The sequence below is a fragment of the Hemitrygon akajei genome, chromosome 1 (assembly GCF_048418815.1).
Source record: "Hemitrygon akajei chromosome 1, sHemAka1.3, whole genome shotgun sequence".
NCBI lineage: Eukaryota > Metazoa > Chordata > Chondrichthyes > Myliobatiformes > Dasyatidae > Hemitrygon > Hemitrygon akajei.
In genome coordinates, this window is record NC_133124.1 from 84,410,689 (window position 1) to 84,432,215 (window position 21,527).

Here is a 21,527-nt window from a genome sequence, read left to right on the forward strand (position 1 = left end):
CACACACACACACACACACACACACACACACACACACACACACACACACACACACACACACACACACACACACACACACACACCAGCTGCCTTAATCTAGGGGCCAGTATTCTGATCTCTGCATTAACACTGGGATGTTCAGAGGGTATAGCACCATTAGTATGCTCCAGATGCTGTGGAAGTATAACATGTAAATCAGGTTCCACAATGGACACTGACTCCCGATCACCAGCATCAGACGCAGTGGCAGCAGGTATGAATCCCTAGACTCTCCCCATCTTTTAACTTCAGAAATTAAGCAGATGTCAGCTTCCTGTTCCTGACTGATACAGAGCGGCTGGTTTGGTGGAATATTATCCCAGCCTACCCACCCTTTGGCTGAAGTACATCAGAGCCACACACCTCAGGAACTGGCTATCTATCCCACAAGCTTTACTCTAACAACTGCTCCTCATGTGTTAGCAAAGCTTTACTGATACCCTGTGACCTAGATTACAATTGCATCAATTGACATCTAAAATGGAAGCAAAATACTGTGGATTGTGGAAACTTTAAATGGAAACAGAACGTACTGGAAGTCCACAATAGGTCAATCAGGATTTGTGTGGTGGAAAACTGAGCCAACTTGTCATGTCATAGATGGAAGGTCACTGATCCAAAGCACTAACTGTGTTTTCCCCTCTACAGAAGCTGCCTGACCTGCTGTGTACATCCAACATTTTCTGCTTTCATGTCAACGGACATCAGTCTGTAAATCCCCATTCATTTCCACAGTGAATGTGTGATAGGGTAGACTGACCTTCCAAACTGGGTGGTTGCAAAACCAGCTCATGAAGAGGCCAAAATCAACGGTCAGAATAGTATTTCCATTCAATTACAAGCAAACACCTGGAATGGACAGGCTGCTTTATGAGGATAGGTTAGGCTGAGGGATCAGAAGATTGAGAGGCATATTTAACACGTATTTGATCTTGAGCGTGGATGTAGAGAGAATGTTTCCTCTTGTGTGAGAATCTAGGTGTCAGAAAATTGGATTTGGCCTACTTACGAGGCAATGTTTTCTTCTCAGAGGTGGTGGGCCTTTGGGACTCCTCTGCTCAAGGAAGGTGAAAGTGGTCTTTGAATATTTTTAAGGCAGCGCAGTGGTAGAAAGATTCTTGGTAACCAAGGAACTGAAAGGTTGCCAGGGATAGAAAGGAATGTGGAACTCAGCTTAAAATCAGATCAGTCACAACCACCGTGCAGCAGCTTTGAAGGGCCGAGTATTGCCATATTTCTGAGATAAAAACTGAAGCTGCTATTTGCCTGATTGCGAACCAGGTCCAAGTACCTAAATTGCAAAGATCAATACAGAGGTGACAAGGGGAGAAAGTAGCAAGAAGGGATTGGTAACGTGGAATTGGATTTGTGGCCACTTCAAGGGAATTACACTATTTCGAAGCAAGATTGGGTCTGCTAGTGAAAAGGCTGGCCTTCATCGGGTAGAGCCAGTTAAGGTGTACAGAAGTTAGGATGATATGTAGCAGTCATACAAGGCATTGGTGAGATAGCACTTAGAGAATTAGGTTCAGTTTTGGTCACGCTCTTACAGAAAGATGCCACTAAGGTTAACAAAGATGTCAGCAAGACTTGAGGGACTGAGTCATGGAGAGAGGTTGAGAAGGCTAAGCCTTCATTCATTGGAGTGCATGAAATTGAGGGGTGAGCATGAGGCCATTGGATAGGGTGACTGCACCCTATCCAGGGCATCTATTCTCATTCCCAGGGTGTAGGTTTAAGGTGAGAGGGAGTAAATTTAATGGGAACCCAGAGGGTTCCACTGTTTTACCGAGATGCTGGTCTGAATATGGAATGAGTTGCCAAAGAAAGTGGTTGATTATCAGTATTTAAAAGGTTTGGAAGGACTTAGAGGGAAATGGGCCAAAAGTAGGGAAATGGAACTAGTTTGGTTGCACATCTTGCTTGGTAGAGACCAGCCGGACCAAAGGGCCTGTTTTTATGCTCTGTGCCTTAAAGTGTATGTTTGAAGGACTAGTCGAGAGTTACTGACCATTGAAGCACTGGATCCACTTCCTTCTCTCGTCCCTCTGTCCTCCCACGTCAAACATACTGTAAGAGAAGGAGGGAACAGTCAGAAGTACATTATGGTGAAAGGCGCACAGTCTCCGGTGGAATATCTTAGTGCAACAACTACACAGTGCTCACCAGCACTGATGAGGGGATTTTACACAACTTGATAATGGAATTGATTTATGTTCTCTGTATCAGCTGAAGGATGCTCACTTCGCAATACCGCTGCTTTGCTGAAAAATGTAACTCAAAATCAGATCGTGGAGAATGGACTGACTCAGCCTCTCATGATGGATGACTGAATCAGGAACCAAACCCAACATCACCATCTCCAACTTTTCCATTTCCACACTGATCTGACTTGGAGTTTGTTGCATCCCAAGACAAGCACCTTCACAGTCTTCCCACTGGTCCTCTGCATCCCTCTCCCTCCTGCCAAATGTTACTCCAGATCTGTCATTAACAAAGCTCAGATCCTAGCCAGTTCTTTACTTGGAGATCACTGATCGTGTTTGCTCAAGATTGAAAACCAACAGCAGGACAGGATCCTGAGAGGAGAATAAAGAACATGAACAAATTCATAAAGCTGCCTTCATTACACACAATGAAGCTTTCCAGAAAACCACAGCTCCTGAATTCCCATTGGGATTTAGTAAAATAGAGCACATTTGTACATCGTTTTCCATGGTATTTAGGATATACAAACAAGTTATATCTCTGTACCCTGGATGAAGTTGATTTGTTCACAAGTTTGTACTGTCAGTGATCAGCATGGTAAATTCCTGGTAGTCCCAGCATCCCTCAGTGCACAACCACTTTGATCTAACCACTCAAAGTCAGGTCATTCAACTGGTCTCTCTGCATCCGGTGGCACTGACCTGACCTCAGTGCCCAGAGTTACTGACTTGTACCCTTTCTCTATTTATTCTGCTCTCAATTCAGTTTGAACTAAATGCAATCTATTGCAAGCAGAAAAAAAACAAATTGCTGGAGGAACTGGTGGGTCAGGCAGTTTCCAACGGGAAGTGGACAGCTAACATTTTGGATCAAGGCCCTTCATCTGGACTGGGATGATAATTTAATTTTGTACTGTCTGTTCCCTCCACAGCTGAGTTCCTCCAACAGCCTGCAATCCGGATTCCCACATCCACAGTCTCCGGTGTCATAGTCTGTCAGAGCTGGGATTTCACTGTGGAGTTATGATCAGTGTGTTCACAGGTTTTAAATGTGTGATACAAGTGGGCGAAACATTCACATCACAGTGGCTGTTCACACAATGGGGAGTGCACACATCAATAAAGCAGTGTTTCCCAGCGCTGACCCTTGGGGAATACCATTATTCACCTTCTACCACCCTTGTACTGCACAACATACAGGCAAGTGCATCAGGCGTGACTATATTTCAGAAGAGAGTTTACACAGCAATGGCAGTTCTTCCTTGAGGAAACTCTGGCAATCAATAGGTACTCTCAGCTGACAGATGGATGCATACTGACGAGAGAGGCTGGTATCTTTTGGAGGAGACTCTTTAGTTCAATCTTTTTGTACCAGTATGGGTGGAGCTCACGGGCCTTGTGTCAATGTGAATGAGTTCTAAAGGAGTCGACAGACATGATTCCTTCATTAAATGTAGATATACAGAGTGACACTCTGTAGAGGAGATCCTTCAGCCCATCACTTCTATTCTGACCAATAAGCACTCAATTATTCTAACTCTACATTTATCGCTGTTTTTATTCTCCCCACACTTCCCACAGATTCTAACACACACCTCCACATGAGAGGCAAATTTCGTGTGGCCAATTAACTGAATGACCCACACAACTTTGGTAATGTAGGAGAAAATTGGAGCTACCTGTTACCGTGCCTACACATCCTTTTCTCACTACTTATTTTCGTAACTTATAGTAATTTTATGCCTTTGTTCTGCACTGCTGCCGCAAGACGGCATGGTAGCATAGTGGTTAGCACAACGCTTTACAGAGCAGGCAATCCGGGTTCAAATCCTGTCGCAGCCTGTAAGGAGTTTGTACGTTCTCCCCGTGAAGGCATGGGTTTCCTCCGGATGCTCCGGTTTCCTCCCACGGTCCAAAGACGTACTGGCTTGTAGGTCAATTGGTTATTGTAAATTGTCCCATGATTAGGCTAGGATTAGATCAGTGGGTTGCTATACAGCATGGCTCAAAGGGCTGGAAGGGCCTAATCAATGCTCTATCTCAATAAAAAAAACCACAACAAATTGTACATCATACAAGTCAGTAATAATACATCTGATTCTGGTTCAACTTTACAGATGAGCTTTCTATAATATATTCCTGTGCTAATCAATTGGCCTGAGTGTTTACAGACATTTTCAATTTCTTGCTTCAGCAGTTTCAGGTACCCGTCTGCTTAAAGCAGGCTTCATTTATACTAGTGCCCAAGAAGAAAGAGGCTGTTGTCCAACTGCACTTACACTCACTGTGAAGAAGTGTTTGGAGAGGCTGATCATGAAGCATATCAACTCATGCCTAAGCAGTGACCTGGATTCACTCCAATTTGCCTACTGTTGCAACAGGTCAACAAAAATTGCCATTTCATTGGCTCTTCACTGAGCTTCGGAACACCTGGACAATGAAGATGCATACGTCAGGATGCTCTTCATTAACTATAATTCAGCATTCAATACTACCTTCTCTTCAAAACTCATCACTCTTTCTTAAAAACGTGGGCCTCAATACCTCCCTGTGCAATTGGATCCTCAATTTCCTTACTGGCAGACTGCATTTAATACAGATTACCAACAACACCTTCTTCACAATCACTATCAGCACAGGTGCATCACCGGGCTGTGTGCTTAGCCCCTTGCTCTACTCACTTTATACGTATGACAGTGTGGCTAAATAAAGCTCCAATGCCTTATTTAAGTTTACTGATGATACCACTGTTGTTGGCTGCATCAAAGGTGGTGATGAATTGATATGTATGAGGGAGATTGAAGATCTGGTTGAATGGTGCCACAACAACAATCTCTTACTCAGCACCAGCAAAATAAAAGAGTTGATTATTGACGACAGGAGGAAGAAGCTGGAGGTCCGTGGCCCGTTCCTCATTAGGAGATCAGAGGTGCAGAGGGTCAGTAGCTTTGAATACCTTCACAGTAACATACCAGAGCATCTGTTTTGGGGTCAGCACGTAAATGCCATCACAAAGAAAGCATGACTTTCTTAGAAACTTGTGTAGATTTGGCATGCCACTAAAAACTTTGACAAACTTCTATAGATACACAGTGGAGAAGATTGTAACTGCAATCACAGCCTGCAACAAAAAACTGCAGAAAATGGTGGATATAGCCCAGTCCATCACAGGTAATGCCCTCCCCATCACTGAATACACTTACATGGAGCATTGTCACAAGAAAGCAGCATCCATCATGAAAGGCCTCACCATCCTGGCCATGCTCTCTTCTCACTACTACCATTGGGCAAGAGGTACAGAAGCCCTAGGACCCACTCCACCAGGTTCAGGAACAGTTATTACCCTATAATCGTCAAGCTCCTGACGTTCTCAAAAGATGAATTTCTCCACAATGTGGAGGCTACAGCTGGGGGGATGATTAGACATAACACTTTGAGGAATAAAGTTAGGAGACACATTTTTACCTCAGAATAACAGAATCCTGCTAACAGATATAGCAAAAGGCAAGTAAATGGCTTCATTGAATGGCCTATCAGGTTCAAGGGGGTAAGTGACCTATTCTTGTTCTCATGAGCCCCCCATGGACAAGCTTAATCTCCCACATTGCATGCATTACATTCTTGATGGAGGAAGAACTATTAGGAAATTCGGAATGATTTTACAAGGGTTGGAATTATAGGCGTGATCTTGGAAACATACTCACTGAAAATTTACTTTGTCAACTTGAAATTTTGTTTCAAAAATCCCTGATGTCAAAACTCTGCATCGGAGCAAATCCTGTTGGAGGAAAAAGGACATTCTCAAATAATTCTAACTCATTTGAGACTCTGCCACCAGACCTGTACAACAGATGCTTAGTTGATAAGGGTAAGACAAACTTATTTTTTTTTTACACAAAGTTTTATCTGAACAGATTGTGAAGAGACTTTAAGTAATTTTATTTTCAAAATGTCAAGAAATTATAACAGCCCAAATGTTGCTGTATATGTTGGAAACAAAATACCATACAGGCCATAACTGGGTTGTGAATGACTCGGATACCCATACATATGAACAAACACCCATATTATTATTAAATTCAAAAGTCATAAGTGTGGAAAATAGCAGAACTACTTCCTCTCTCTTTCAGCACTCAGTAATTGTTCTGTATCATTTCTATGCAACTTTGATGCTACTCATCACAACACTGAAGACGTGGTTACCATAACAAGTGAATTTTGTGCAGTTACTGACTTAAGGACAAAATCAACTTCTGGATGTGTGTAAAAACAGAACCCATTTGTTACCTGGGGACAGCCTGTAAATACTCAGCATCAGACAGCACCAATAGAAAGTTAACATCCGACACCTTTTGTTAGTATTGATCCATGGAGGACCAGGAGCTCTTTTGACATGACAAATATTACTTTCCCTTGAAATCATTCTTGGTGTGTTCAAAACGTTGATCTAAAATATTTGGGGATTCAGTTTTATAACCCTGGATCACAAAATGTGAGAAACCCAAGCCATTGATTCATCTGTTGCTTCAAACTGGAACAAATACTGTGAGTGGTATCCATGCACAGAAAGGAGAATTCTAACATGCTGCATTACTGCTTGGTATGGAAAGTGCACAGTGGCGGACAGGAAGCTCTACAATGGGTAGTCAAAACTGCCCAATGCACCACCGGAACCAGCCTAGCTGCCGTCAAGGACATATGTACAGAAAGGTGCCAGAAATGGGCCGTAACATCATGAAGGATCCCACACAACCTGCTCATGGACTATTTGTCCCACTCCTAAAAGGATGAAGGCCATATAACATTCATGACTCAAGAACAGTTCTGTTCCCCAAGCAGTAAGGCTGACCAACATTTCCACCCACTAACTCCAGCACTACTTTGTTACTTTCCATCAGTGTACAGCCTAGCTTCATTTTATGGACATACAATCAATCTACAATTTTATATATTTTTTTATCATTAGTCTTCTTTATCCTTTGTGTTGCACTGGATCCCGAGTAACAATTATTTTGCTCTCCTTACATTTGTGAATAGGAAATGACATTAAACAACCTTGAACCTTGAATCTCAAAAGTCAGTCCCAGCTCTTGCAGAGGAGATGCACGATGGCTGAAGCAGATGCCAGCTACTCTGACACTACATTGATGGTCATAGTGCTGATTTTCAGGATAGGACCATTCACGAGGAAAAGGATGAACTTTGGATTTCTCAATCTAATTCATCATGGCCCTTGCACTTTATTTGTCTACACTTTCTCTGTAACTACAACACTATACTTGGAATTCTGTGTTCTTTTACTACCTACATATATAGAGGTGCTAGAATGTTTGTGAACCATTTAGAATTTTCTCTATTTCTGTATAACTGTGACCTAAAATGTGATCAGATCTTCACCGAAGTCCTGAAACTAGATAAAGATCCCAGTTAAATAATTAACACAAAAAGCATTATACTTGTTCATTTATTTACTGAGAAAATAATCTACAAACCCCATTTCCAGAAAAGTTGGGATATTTCCCAAAATGCAATAAAAACAAAAATCTGTGATATGTTAATTCACGTGAACCTTTATTTAACTGACAAAAGTACAAAGAAAAGATTTTCAATAGTTTTACTGACCAACTTAATTGTATTTTGCAAATATACACAGATTTAGAATTTGATGGCTGCAACACACTCAACAAAAGTTGGGACAGAGTTAAAATAAGATTGAAAAGTGCACAGACTATTCAAGTAACACCAGTTCGGAAGACTCCACATTAAGCAGGTATCAGGTGAGGTATCATGACTGGGTATAAAAGTAGCATCCATCAAAGGCTCTGTCTTTGCAAGCAAGGATGGGTCGTGGCTCACCCCTTTGTGCCAAAATTTGTGACAGAATTGTTAGTCAGTTCAAAAGGAACATTTCCCAACGCAAGATTGCAGAAAATTTAGGTCTTTCAACATCTACAGTAATAATATTGTGAAAAGATTCAGAGAATTCAGAGACATCTCAATGCGTAAAGGGCAAGGTCGGAAACCACTGTTGAATGCCCGTGATCTTCGAGCCCTCAGGCGGCACTGCCTAAGAAACCGTCATGCTACTGTGGCAATTATAGCCACCAGGGCTCGGGAGTACTTCGGAAAACCATTGTCACTTAACACAGTCCGTCGCTGCATCCAGAAATGGAACTTGAAACTGTATTACGCAAGGAGGAAGCCGTACATCAACTCTATGCAGAAACGCCAGCGAGTTCTCTGGGCCAGAACTCATCTCAGATGGACCGAAAGACTGTGGAACCGTGTGCTGTGGTCAGATGAGTCCACATTTCAGCTAGTTTTCGGAAAAAACGGGCGTCGAGTTCTCTGTGCCAAAGATGAAAATGACCATCCTGATTGTTATATTATGATTTTAGAGAGACATATGTTGCCATCAAGGCAATGTCTCTTCCCGGGACGTCCATGCTTATTTCAGCAGGACAATGCCAGACCACATCCTGCAGGGGCTACAACAGCGTGGCTTTGTAGACACAGAGTGTGTGTGCTTGACTGGCCTGTTGCCAGTCCAGATCTATCTCCTATTGAAAATGTATGGCGCATCATGAAGAGGAGAATCAGACAACAGAGACCACGGGCTGTTGAGCAGCTGAAGTCTTATATCAAGCAAGAATGGACAAAATTTCCAATTGCAAATCTACTACAATTAGTATCCTCAGTTCCAAAACGATTAAAAAGTGTTATTAAAAGGAAAGGTGATGTAACACAATGGTAAACATGCCTCTGTCCCAACTTTTCTTGAGTGTGTTGCAGCCATCAAATTCTAAATTTGTGTATATGTACAAAATAACTGTACAAAATATACTAATGGAGATGGGAGTAGACTCTCACATGGTGGATTGGATAGTGGACTACTTGACAGATAGACCTCAGTATGTGCGGTTGGGAGACTGTAGGTCTGACACGGTGGTCAGCAGCACAGGGGCGCCGCAGGGAACCGTACTCTCTCCGGTCCTGTTCACCCTGTACACATCAGACTTCCAATATAACTCGGAGTCCTGCCATGTGCAGAAGTTCGCTGATGACACGGCCATAGTGGGGTGTGTCAGGAATGGACAGGAGGAGGAGTATAGGAAACTGATACAGGACTTTGTGATATGGTGCAACTCAAACTACCTGCGTCTCAATATCACCAAGACCAAGGAGATAGTGGTGGACTTTAGGAGATCTAGGCCTCATATGGAGCCAGTGATCATTAATGGAGAATGTGTGGAGCAGGTTAAGACCTACAAGTATCTGGGAGTACAGTTAGACGAGAAGCTAGACTGGACTGCCAACACAGATGCCTTGTGCAGGAAGGCACAGAGTCGACTACTTCCTAAGAAGGTTGGCGTCATTCAATGTCTGTAGTGAGATGCTGAAGATGTTCTATAGGTCAGTTGTGGAGAGCGCCCTCTTCTTTGTGGTGGCGTGTTGGGGAGGAAGCATTAAGAAGAGGGACGCCTCACGTCTTAATAAGCTGGTAAGGAAGGCGGGCTCTGTCGTGGGCAAAGTACTGGAGAGTTTAACATCGGTAGCTGAGCGAAGGGCGCTGAGTAGGCTACGGTCAATTATGGATAACTCTGAACATCCTCTACATAGCACCATCCAGAGACAGAGAAGCAGTTTCAGCGACAGGTTACTATCGATGCAATGCTCCTCAGACAGTATGAAGAGGTCAATACTCCCCAATGCCATTAGGCTTTACAATTCTACCGCCAGGACTTAAGAACTTTTTAAAAGCTATTATTAATGCTTTTTGAGATAGTGATTTAGATGCAAATCATATTTTTTACTGAGTTAAGTATTGTATGTAATTAGTTTTGCTACAACAAGTGTATGGGACATTGGAAAAAAGTTGAATTTCCCCATGGGGATGAATAAAGTATCTATCTATCTATCTAAATACAATTAAGTTGGTCAGTAAACCTATTGAAAATCTTTTCTTTGTACTTTTGTCAGTTAAATAAAGGTTCACGTGAATTAACATATCACAGATTTTTGTTTTTATTGCATTTTGGAAAATATCCCAACTTTTCTGGAAATGGGGTTTGTAATATGACATGTATTAGTTGGAAAAAGTATGTGAACCTTTGCTTTCAGTAACTGGTGTGAGCCTCTTGTACAGCAATAACTTCAACCAAACGTTTCTGGTAACTGTTGATCAGTCTTGCACATCGGCTTGGAGGAATTTTTGGCCATTCGTCCTTACAAAACTGCTTCAACTCTGGGACGTTGGTGGGTTCCTTTGCATCAACTACTTGCTTCAGGTCCTTCCACAACATTTCGACAGCATTAAGGTCAGGACTTGGACTTGGTCATTCCAGAGCACAAATGTTCTTCTTTTTAAACAATTAATTTGTTGATTTACTCTTGTCTTTCAGATCACTGTTTTGTTGCATTATCTAACTTCTACTAAGCTTCAGGTGATGGACTTCTGCCAAAACATTCAACTTTTGTCTCATCTGTCCACAGAACACTGTTTCAGAAGCGTAGAGAATATGCAGGTGGTCTTTTGCAAACTTGAGACATGCAGGAATGTTTTTTTTGGAGAGCAGTGGCCTCCTCCCTGATGTCCTTCCCTGAACACCATTCTTATTTGGTGTTTTTCTTATAGTGGACACATTAACAGAGACTTTAGCAAGTTCTAGAGGTTTCTGCAGGTCTTCTGCTGTTATCCTTGGGTTCTTTTTCACCTCCTTCGGTATTGCATGTTGTACTCTTAGTGTGATCTTTGTCGGATGCCCACTCGTAAGGAGAATAGCAACAATACTGAGTTTCCTCCATTTGTAGTCAATTTCTTTTACTGTGAAGTGATGAATACTCAGGTCTTTAGAAATGCTTTTGTAGCCTTTTCCAGCTTTGTGCTTCTCTACAATTCTTCTTCTAAGGTCCTCTGAAAGTTGTTTTGATTTGAGGGATGGTGCACATAAACAGATCTTTCTTGAGAACAGCAGGTTCTGTCAGTAACCTGACTGTGTGTCTTTTTTTTCTAGAACAGAGCATCTCTGCAGCCTGCACCTCCAATCTCATCTCATTGATTGGAACACCTGAATCCAAATAGCTTTTGTAGAAGGCATTACCCCAGAGGTTCACAAACTTTTTCCAATAAAACACATGTAATATTGGATCAGTTTCTCAATAAATAAATGAATAGAATGTTTTTGTGTAATTTATTTAATTGGGTTATCTTTACAGTATCTAGTTTTTGGACTTATGTAAAAATCTGATCACATTTTAGCTCACATAAATGCAGAAATAGAAAAAATTCTACAGGGTTCATAAACTTTCACACACCACTGTAATTATGTATGGCATGATCTGTCTGAACGGCACAAAAATGCTTTTTACTGTAACTTGGTACAAGTGACAATAATAAAACAATAATTGTCAATAAGGGGTGGATCCAACTGGATGAGCCAAGATTAATTTTCATTTATGTTATTTATCTTATTAGTATTAATAATAAGGTGAAAAGTGACTTGGGAGTGCTCATGCAGGATTCCCTAAAGGTTCATTTGCAGTTTGAGTTGGTGGTGAGGAAGGCAAATGTGATGTTAGTATTCATTTCAAGAGGACTGGAATATAAAAGCAAGGATGTAATGTTGAGGCTTTATAGAGCACTGAGTATTGTGAACAATTTTCGGGCCCTTATCTAAGAAAGGATGTGCTGACATTGGAAAGGATTCAAAGGAGGTTCACAAAAACGAGTCCGGGATTATTACATGAGGAGTGTTTGATGTTTCTGAGCCTGTACTCATCGGAATTCAGAAGAATGAGGGGAGACCTCATTGGAACCTACCAAGTGTTGAAAGGCCTTGATAGAGTGGATATGGAGAGGATGTTTCCTGTGGTGGTGGAGTCTAAGATCAGAGGACACACAGCCTCAGAATAGAGGGACGTCCATTTAAATGGAGATGCAGAGGAATTTCTTCAGCCAGAGAGTGGTCAATCTGTGGAATTCTTTGCCACAGGTGGCTGTGTGGGCCGAGTGATTGGGTATATTAAGGCAGAAGTTGATAGATTCTTGATTAGTGAGGGCATGAAGGGTTACAGGGAGATGGCAGGAGACTGGGGTTGAGAGGAAAATGGATTAGCAATGATGAAATGGTGAAGCAGACCCGACAGGCCAAAGGCTTAATTCTGCTCCTATATCTTATTATCTTATATTAATTATATTATTAACAATATGTTAATTATGAATATATTTGGCAATGATCTTTGCTGCCCCCCGGCTACAGGATTAGGACCAGATGTTTGGAGGGAGCCAAATGTTATTCCTTTGTCAAGAAAGGGAGTATGAATAACCCTGGGAAGTACAGATGAGTCTTACTTCAGTGGTGGGCAAATTATTGGAGAAGATTTTAGAGACAGGATTTAGAAGTAATTATGAGTACAACCAGAAGTCATAGGTTGACGCGGAAGATGAAATGTTTTCAGGGGGAACATGAGGGGAAACTTCTTCACTCAGAGGGTCATGAGAGTGTGGAATGAGCTGCCAGCACAAGTGGTGCAAGCAAGCTTGATTTCAATTTGAAGAGAAGCTTGGATAGGTACATGGTTGATAGGGATATAAAAGGCCATTGTTCCAGTGCAGGTCAATGGGAGTAGGCAGTTTAAATGGTTCGGCATGGACTAGATGGGCTGAAGAGCCTGTTTCTGTGCTGTGCTTTTCTACGACTCTATTTGGAGAAGGATAGTCTGATTAGAGATGGTCAATATGGCTTTATGAGGGGCAGGTCATGCCTCACGAGCCTGATTGATTTTTTTGAGGATGTGAAAAAGCACATTTATGAAGGGAGAGCAGTGGATGTGGCACACATAGATTATATCAAAGTTTTCCATGCTAGGCTCATTCAGAAAGGTAGGAGGCATGGGATTCAGGGACATTTGGCTGAGAGGATACAAAATTGGTTTGCTCATAGACGGTTGAGTGTGCTTGTAGGTGGAGTGTATTCTGTCTGGAGGTCAGTGACCAGTGGTGTTCCACAGGGATCTGTTTTGGGATCTCCTGCTCTTTGTGATTTTTATAAATGATTTAGATGGGGAAGTAGAAGGGTGGATTTGTAAGTTTGCTGATGATACGTAGAATCATGTGCAGTGAGTTGTGGATAGTATGGAGGGCTGTTTTAGGTTGCAATGGGACATTGACAGGATGCAGAGCTCGGCTGAGAAGTGTGAAATGATTCATTTTGGATGGTCAAATTTGAGGGCAGAATACAGGGTTAGTGTCAGGGTCTTGGCAGTACAGAGGAACAGAGGGATCTCAGTATCCACATCCATAGATTTCTCAAAGTTGCCATGCAATTGGATAGGGTTGTTAAGGCGCAAGGTGTGTTGGTCTTCATTATTTGGGGGAATTGAGTTCAAGAGCCGTGAAGTAAAGATGTAAATCTACAAAACCCAACAGAGAGCACACTGGGAATATTTCTTTTCTGGTCACTTCATAATAGGAAGGACTTGGAAGCTTTAGAGAGGATGCAGAAGAGATTTACCAGGATGCTGTTTGGAGTAGGGAGCATGCCATATGAGGAAAGGTTGAACATGTTAGGGCTTTTCTCTTTGGAGCGAGGTAGGATAAGAGGTGACTTTTTCAGAGGTGTACAAGGCGATAAGAGGAATAGATACAGTGGCTAGCCAGAGATGTTTTCCCAGGGTGGAAATGGCTAATATTAGCTGGCATAATTTTAAGGTGATTGGAGGACAATGTAGGGGGATGTCTGAGGTAGAACTTTTACTCAGGCAGCGGTGGATGAATGAAACGCCGTGTCAGGAGTGGTGGTAGAGACAGCTACATTACAGCCATTTAAGAAACTCTTAGGTAGGCACATGGATGATAGAAGAATAGAGGTCTAAGTAAGAAGGGAGAGTCAGATTGATTTTAGTATAGGCTAAAAGGTCAACACAACATTGTGGGATGAAGGGCCTATACTGTGCTATAATGTTCTATGTTCTATATTAATAATAATAACCCAATTAATAATAGGAAAGACATCTTTGTTAGCTCCCATCACAAACTCTGTTCCTCAATCACTATCTAACTGATCAGTGATATCTTACTGCAGTCTCTTGTTTTCACTCCATAAATTCACAATAATTTTCTTATTTCTGTTCCTTATATTAAGACTCACACATACCAAAGACACATCAAAGAGAGGAACCCAGTGCCGAGCCTATAGATCCTACCTGTCAGTCATTATCCTTTACTACTGCTGCTGAACCACCTTCAGATCCTACCTACCTCTGCCCCACTATCACGATGGCCTTTGCTGTGCTGATCAGTATGCCAGGTGAGGCCTCGTTAAGAATCCACACCAAACACTACCACAGCTGCTGCCTCAGGACTAGAGATCCTGGTTCAATCCTGACCCTGGAAGCCGTTGCATGGAATTTGCCTCAGTTTCCTCCGACATCTCAAAGAAGTGCAGGTCAGTATGTTTACTGACCACCTCACTGTACATAAGCCCCAGTGTGTATGTGAATGGAGGAATCTGGAAGAATTGTTGAGAGTGTATGAGAATAAAATAGAATTAATCTAGAATTAACATAAATGTGTGGCTGTTTGTCTGGCAGAAGTCTATAAACTGGTTAGCCTTTTGGTCCCTCCTTATTACAGCATCAAGGAAGCTGAGTAGAATCTTGGTGAAGGTCAGTTTGAGATGCTGAAGGCAAAGTCAAAGCAAGTTCTTCGGTTTTAGGGCAGAGATAAGAAATACATTATCTTCAATAATCTACAGTGATCTACTGTTAACTTCACAGGAAACAATGGGAAACCTTCACAGGAAGTACTTGTTAAGTTATGGGTGATTGGTCAGTGGTGGACAGTGCAGCCCAGATCTTTCCTGAAGGTATCCATTACCCATGCAGTATGAGTTGTTCAGTTCTCATCAATGTAAGTGCTGATAGAAAATCTCCTACTCTGGATGAAATGGCTATGTTCTGGCATAGCCACCTGTAAGTACACATAATGGGTGTACCAGATAGTATTTCCCTACATATAAGTACTCTCCCTGCACTCATCATACTAACCGTGTTAAAAACATAACACACAAATTACTACCCAAGTCTGAGGGAAGATGATTGACCTGAAATATTCCAGCATTTGTAATTACCGTATCTTACCTGAAAACATACACAGTAGTGAAAAAGGCCCTTTAACCCATCTTGTCCATTCCAGTCTGGTTTTCTGTCTAGTCCCATCTATCTGCACCCAGCCCATAGTCCTCCATACCCCTCTCATCTATATATCTGTCCAAAATTCTCTTAAATGCTATAATGGAACTTTTATCTACCATTTCTGTTGGAGGCTCATTCCACACTCACACTACCCTCTGAGTGAAGAAAAGCCCCCTCAGATTCCTTTCACCTGAAATCTGTGATCTCTAGTTCTAGTCTCAGTGAGAAAACCCTCCATGTGTTCATCCTATCTAAAGCCCTGATAATTTTGTATATGTAACTCTTTATGATTTCCCCCCCACTTTAGGGAACAAAGCCCAAGCTTCTCAACCTTTCCCAATATCGCAGGTCCTTAAGTCTCATCAACACACTACTTGAAACAACCAACCAAATACACGCTAAAGGAAACACATTAACAATTTCCAATTTATGAGTGTTATACAGAAGCATTAATAATATAATTCGGGGTTGGTTCATGTACGGCTGGGGTGTAACTAACAACAGCCCTGTGAAGGACAGAGAAGTAGATGAAAAGGGTTGTTTATTCTGATGTTCTCAGATTAATAATATTTTATTTACCCAACTACAGTCCACAAAATCCTATAGAGAGGTTATGGGCTATAAGTAACATTCCATCTCTTAGGCCACAGCCTGCAATGGTCTCACTCACCTGATCTGATGGGGAATAGTCATTCTGCTGTACTTGGTCAATTCGGTCTAAGAAGCTGGAAAAGAAAATCAAAACATCACAGTTAAACTCAGTTTTTCACCTACAACTAGAAAGGAAAACAAGGTTATCGTACCACACAAAATAATTATTTTGAAGCAAGAGGAAGAGAAAGAGGTTACTTTAACAAATACGTCTGCACCATGAAACTTGAGGCCATCGATGCTTTACTACAAACTACAGTGGACAGTATGCATGGCCAACACACTGGCCTCTTGGCCATTTGGTGTGCGCTGGTCAGAATGATTCTCCTCCCACCCACATCGACCGAGTCATTACTAAATTTATCTTGTAGGCTGGATGGGATAATCTCATCACTTGACCATTGAGGAAGGATCCTCTGAAGCTGGCTTAAAGAATTACAGAATACAACACGGAAACAGACCCTTACTCATAACTCTTCCACACTGACCAAGGTTCCCACTAAAGCTAGTGCCATTTGTCTGCGTTTAGCCCTTAACTCTCTAAACTTTTCCTACCCATGTACTTACACAATTATCTTTTAAATGACATTATGGCATCAGCTTCAACTACTTTCTATGGCAGTTAGTTTTACGTACGTACCACACTCTGAGTGAAGAAATTGCCACTCAGATCCCTTAAAACTTTCTCCTCTTACTTTAAACCTTCACCTTAGTGGTTATGGTTCCCTTTCCATGAGGGAAAAAAAGACTTTTATTTCTGTCCATGATTTTATCCATCTCTATGAGGTCACTCCTCAGTCTCCAGTGTTCAAGGAATAAAGTGCTGATCTGCCCTACCACTCCCTAGAATTCAGGCCTCTGAGTCCAGGCAACGTTACTGTGGAATTCCTGATATTTATATGCTGCCATTCAAGATCGTGTGATTTCTGATGAAGGTATTTCACTCTCGTCTGACCACCAAAAGGCCTTGCTTTCACCCCTCACATTTGGTTCAGATTTCCAGTATTACTCACTCACTCCAAAGCCCCAGTCAGTCTCTCATAGGCTGCTTCAGTTTACATATAATATACAAAGGCATTAACCTTCTCTCTCCCCGAAGAGTTCCATGTAGTGCCAATACTGAGCAAACAGGCTGATTTTAAAGAAGACACGAGAGACAGCAGATGCAGAAATACAGAGCAACAAACAGTGTGCTGGAGGAGCTCAGTGAACTGGGCAGCATCTGTGGGAGGACGGGATCTGTCAGTGGGTCATTAGGACTCAGAGTGCAGAGGTGAGACGGCCAGTACAAAGAGAAGGAAAATGGTGAGAGTTGGGTCTCACCACTCCTCTTCTTTTTTTACTGGCCACCTTACCTCTCCTCTGTCAGTCCTGATGCAGGGTTCCAACCCATAATGTCGAACATTCCTTTCTCTCCCACAGACGCTGCTTGACCTGCTGAGTACTTTTAGCACATACTTCGTTACATTGATTTTAAATACAGAGATATGTTCTATGGATTCCGCAGATGTACTGTGGCAGCATCCAGACTGGTTGTAACACAGGCTGGTATGAAGGCTCCTGTACTAGGATTGCAAGAGGCTACAGGGGGTTGTAGACTTAGCCAGCTCCATCACGGGCACATCTCTCCCGACTATCGAGGACATCTTCTAAAGTGGTGCCTCAGACAGGTGGTATCCCTCATTAAAGACCCCCACCATTTGGGACATACTGTTTTCTCGTCGCTGAGGTAGAGGAGCCTGAAAACCCACAATCGCCGACTCAGAAATAGTTTCTTCTTCTCTGCCATCACATTTCTGAACAGTCCGTGAACCCACGAAGACTCACAAACAAGAGAAAATCTGCAGATGCTGGAACCCATGAAGACTACCTCATTATTTCTTTAATTTCTGAACTATTTATTTATTTTTTAATTTATCGTATTTTTATGTCTTTGCACTGTACTGCTTCCACAAAACAACATAGTTTGTTATCACTGACTGATATGAAATTTATTTTGTAGCAGCAGTGCAGAGGAAAGACATAAAATTACCATAAATTGGAAGATAAATGAAGAGACAATAAATAAACAAATTTCATGTCGTACATTAGTGATAATAAATCTGATTCTGCTATGTGACTGATACACTGACAAAACACGGCAACAGTTCATGGACATAGTAGCTGGCAGTGATGCTTGCTCTTGTTTATTGTTGAGATAGCCACTTGTCTGCCCTAAAATTTACACTTGCCCCACACCCATGCACAACCCAATGTTGTTGCATTTTAAATGGGATTTATTTTTACTGATATCGAAAGCGAGCCACCTCAGCTGCCAGCAATGCAAGCTCACATTTCACAGAGTACAGAGCACAGCTGACCCACTGACACTGCGCCATTTCAATGACGGACTGGGAAGGGAGAAACACTTCATATACAGTATATATATGTAAAAGCCATGTTAATTTGATGCTGGCAGATAGAGGGGTAAGGGTAACAACGTGAAAGTATTGGACGCAGTTTTCCTTTGTTTCTTTGACAGGTTCTCAAATTAAAGCCTGGGTTCAGAGCTGTGGTCCATGGTGGGACCAAGAGTGGAGCAGAGCGATGGCAAGATCTGATCAGATCGACTCCACTCTTGAGTGGGATGGGTGGCACAGTGGATGGTAGAATCATTGCCTCTCAGCTCCAGTGATCTGTGTTCAGTGCTGACCGTCAGTGCTCTCTGTGTAGAGTCCCCTGTGACCTCTGGGGGCTCCACTTTCCTCCCACATCTCAAAGACAGGCAGACTGGTAGGTTCATTGGCCCTGATATGTTGACAGGAGAATTTGGGTGGGGCTGGGGAACACAGATGACATGAACGTGGGGGGAACAGAATGGATTAGTGCAGGATCGATGTAAGTGAATGTTTAATGGCGGTCATGGACCTGGTTGTTCGAAGGTCCTGTTCCCACGCTGAATGACTCTGTGACTGAGGACAGGGACTACAGAGAGGAAATTCAGGGGTAATGCCAGAAAGCACTTTGCAGCATAAAGAGAAACATCGAATCACAGAAACAGTGTAGAAGGAAGCCATTTGTCTCACGGTGTCCATGCTGACTAAAAATAGATTTTACATCAATCTCACTTCTTGTCTGTAGACCCACAGGCTAAAAGGATCACCAAGCAGAGGTAAAAAATTCACCCTCAGAAAGGCTTCACAGAATTGGGATATAATTGTACCCTTAAGTACCCCCTTGCAAAGCAGTCTCTATGTTAATATTAAAATACAAATTTGCTGAAAACTATTTTCTGTTCCACCAGCTGAGGTCAGCAAAGAACTCCTCATCGGAACCATGCTTACCATAAATCTGCTATGAGGGAAGCTGCCTATTCCTCACACAGCAGTCAATTACTATCCCTGTTATTATTGGCACCAAGGAAGCATCCATGGATCAATTGCTTTAACAGTGTAAATGAAGCAGAAAATGGACAGGTTGAAGAGAAAGGAACCTCTCCTGGTGAATGAGCTGCAAGCATGGATCAGCTCTTTAAAGTTCCTCGACTTCCTAACGAGAAGACCACAGTCTGTGTGGATTGGTGATAACATATCCTCCTCACTGACGATCGACACTGGCGCACCCTAGGGGTGTGTGCTTAGCCCACTGCTCTACTCTCTCTACACCCATGACTGTGTGGCTAGGTATAGCTCAAATACCATCTATAAACTTACTGATGATACAACCATTGTTGGTAGAATCTCAGGTGGTGATGAGAGGGTGTACAGGAATGAGATATATCAACTAGTGGAGTGGTGCAGTAGCAACAACCTGGCACTCAACGTCAGTAAGACGAAAGAGCAGATTATGGACTTCAGGAAGGGTAAGACGAAGGAACACATACCAATCCTCATAGAGGAATCAGAAATGGAGATAGTGAACAGCTTCAAATTCCTGGGTGTCAAGATCTCTGAGGATCTAACCTGGTGCCAACATATCAATTTAGTTATAAAGAAGGCAAGACAGCGGCTATACTGTACTTCATCAGGAATTTGAAGAGATTTGGCATGTCAACAAATACACTCAAAAACTTCTATAGATGTACTGTGGAGAGCATTCTGACAGGCTGCATCACAGTCTGGTATGGGGATGGGGGCTACTGCACAGGACTGAAAGAAGCTGCAGAGGGTTGTAAGTTTAGTCAGCTCCATCTTGTGTACTAGCCTACAAAGTACGCGGACATCTTTAAGGAGCGGTGCCTCAGAAAGGCAGTGTCCATTATTAAGGACCTCCAGCACCCAGGGCAAGCCCTTTTCTCAATGTTACCATCAGGTAGGAGATACAGAAGCCTGAAGGCACACACTCAGCGATTCAGGAACAGCTTCTTCCCCTCTGCCATCCGATTCCTAAATGGACATTGAACCCTTGGGCACTACCTCACTTTTTTAATATACAGCATTTCTGTATTTTGCACATTTTAAAAAATCTATTCAATATACGTATACTGTAATTGATTGACTTATTATTATTATTTTTATTTTTTTCTCTTCTCTGCTAGATTATGTATTGCATTGAACTGCTGCTGCTGCTGAGTTAACAAATTTCACCACATGTGCCAGCGATAATAAACCTGATTCTGACTCTGATTATGAGGTTACTGCAAAGCTGCAAAGGTGGTTGAGGAACATGGAACATAGGGAAGGGCAGAAGTGGCAGCTCAGTGTTCTGGAGTACAGAAGTTTCAGACATGACAGAGGGGAAATCACGTTATTGATTGAGGGAAACGTGGCAGCAGCACTTAGAAAGGATATCCTGGAAGAATCATCCAGTATGGGTAGAACACAAAGGAGCGATCACTTTGCTGGAGCCTCCAGGCCTCCAAACAATCAGTGCGAGGAATCAATTAGAGGAATAGATATGTAAGCAGATGGCAGAATGGCGTAAGGGCAATAACTAGGGTTAAAAGTGGGGGTTTCACATTCCCAATATTGATTGGGATAGCTTTAATCCAAGGGATAATATTTGGTAAATGCTTCCAAGAAGGTTTCTGAGACAACATGTTGACAGACCTTCTAGAGATGGAGCTGTACGCAGTCATATCTCAGGCAATGGAAGTGGGTGAATGGCCCACGTGTCAGTAAAGGACACTTTAGGAATGGTGACTATCGTTCTGTATATTTCAACGTAATTGTATGAATCTCAGGGGTAGTACATGACAACGTATACACCCGGTGTATTGGGTGCCTCCAGCACCTAGTAAAGTGGCCACGGAGTGCATGTCTGTGGTCTTCTGCTGCTGTGGCCAGGCAACTCAAGGTTCAATGTGTTGTGCATTCAGAGATGTTTTTTTTCCTGCACACTATTGTTGTAACACATGGTTATTTGAATTACCGTTGCCTTCCCATCAGCGTGAACCAGTCTGGCCATTCTCCTCTGACCTCCCTCATTAACAAGGTGTTTTCGCCCACAGAACTGCCA

At 42.3% G+C, this 21,527-nt stretch overlaps 1 protein-coding gene across 5 annotated transcripts in view; it reads right to left on the reverse strand.

Annotated features, from left to right (window-relative positions):
• LOC140728390 (guanine nucleotide-binding protein G(s) subunit alpha-like) overlaps positions 1 to 21,527 on the reverse strand; it is a 362,674-nt gene that overhangs the window by 14,876 nt on the left and 326,271 nt on the right. For all 5 annotated transcript variants that reach the window (XM_073047061.1, XM_073047052.1, XM_073047043.1 and 2 more), the window contains 3 exons: positions 16,111 to 16,165; positions 5,951 to 6,024; positions 2,051 to 2,109 (listed from right to left, as the gene is read on the reverse strand). In XM_073047061.1, coding sequence (XP_072903162.1) covers positions 2,051 to 2,109; positions 5,951 to 6,024; positions 16,111 to 16,165 — 188 coding nt within the window. The remainder of the gene's footprint in view (positions 1 to 2,050; positions 2,110 to 5,950; positions 6,025 to 16,110; positions 16,166 to 21,527) is intronic.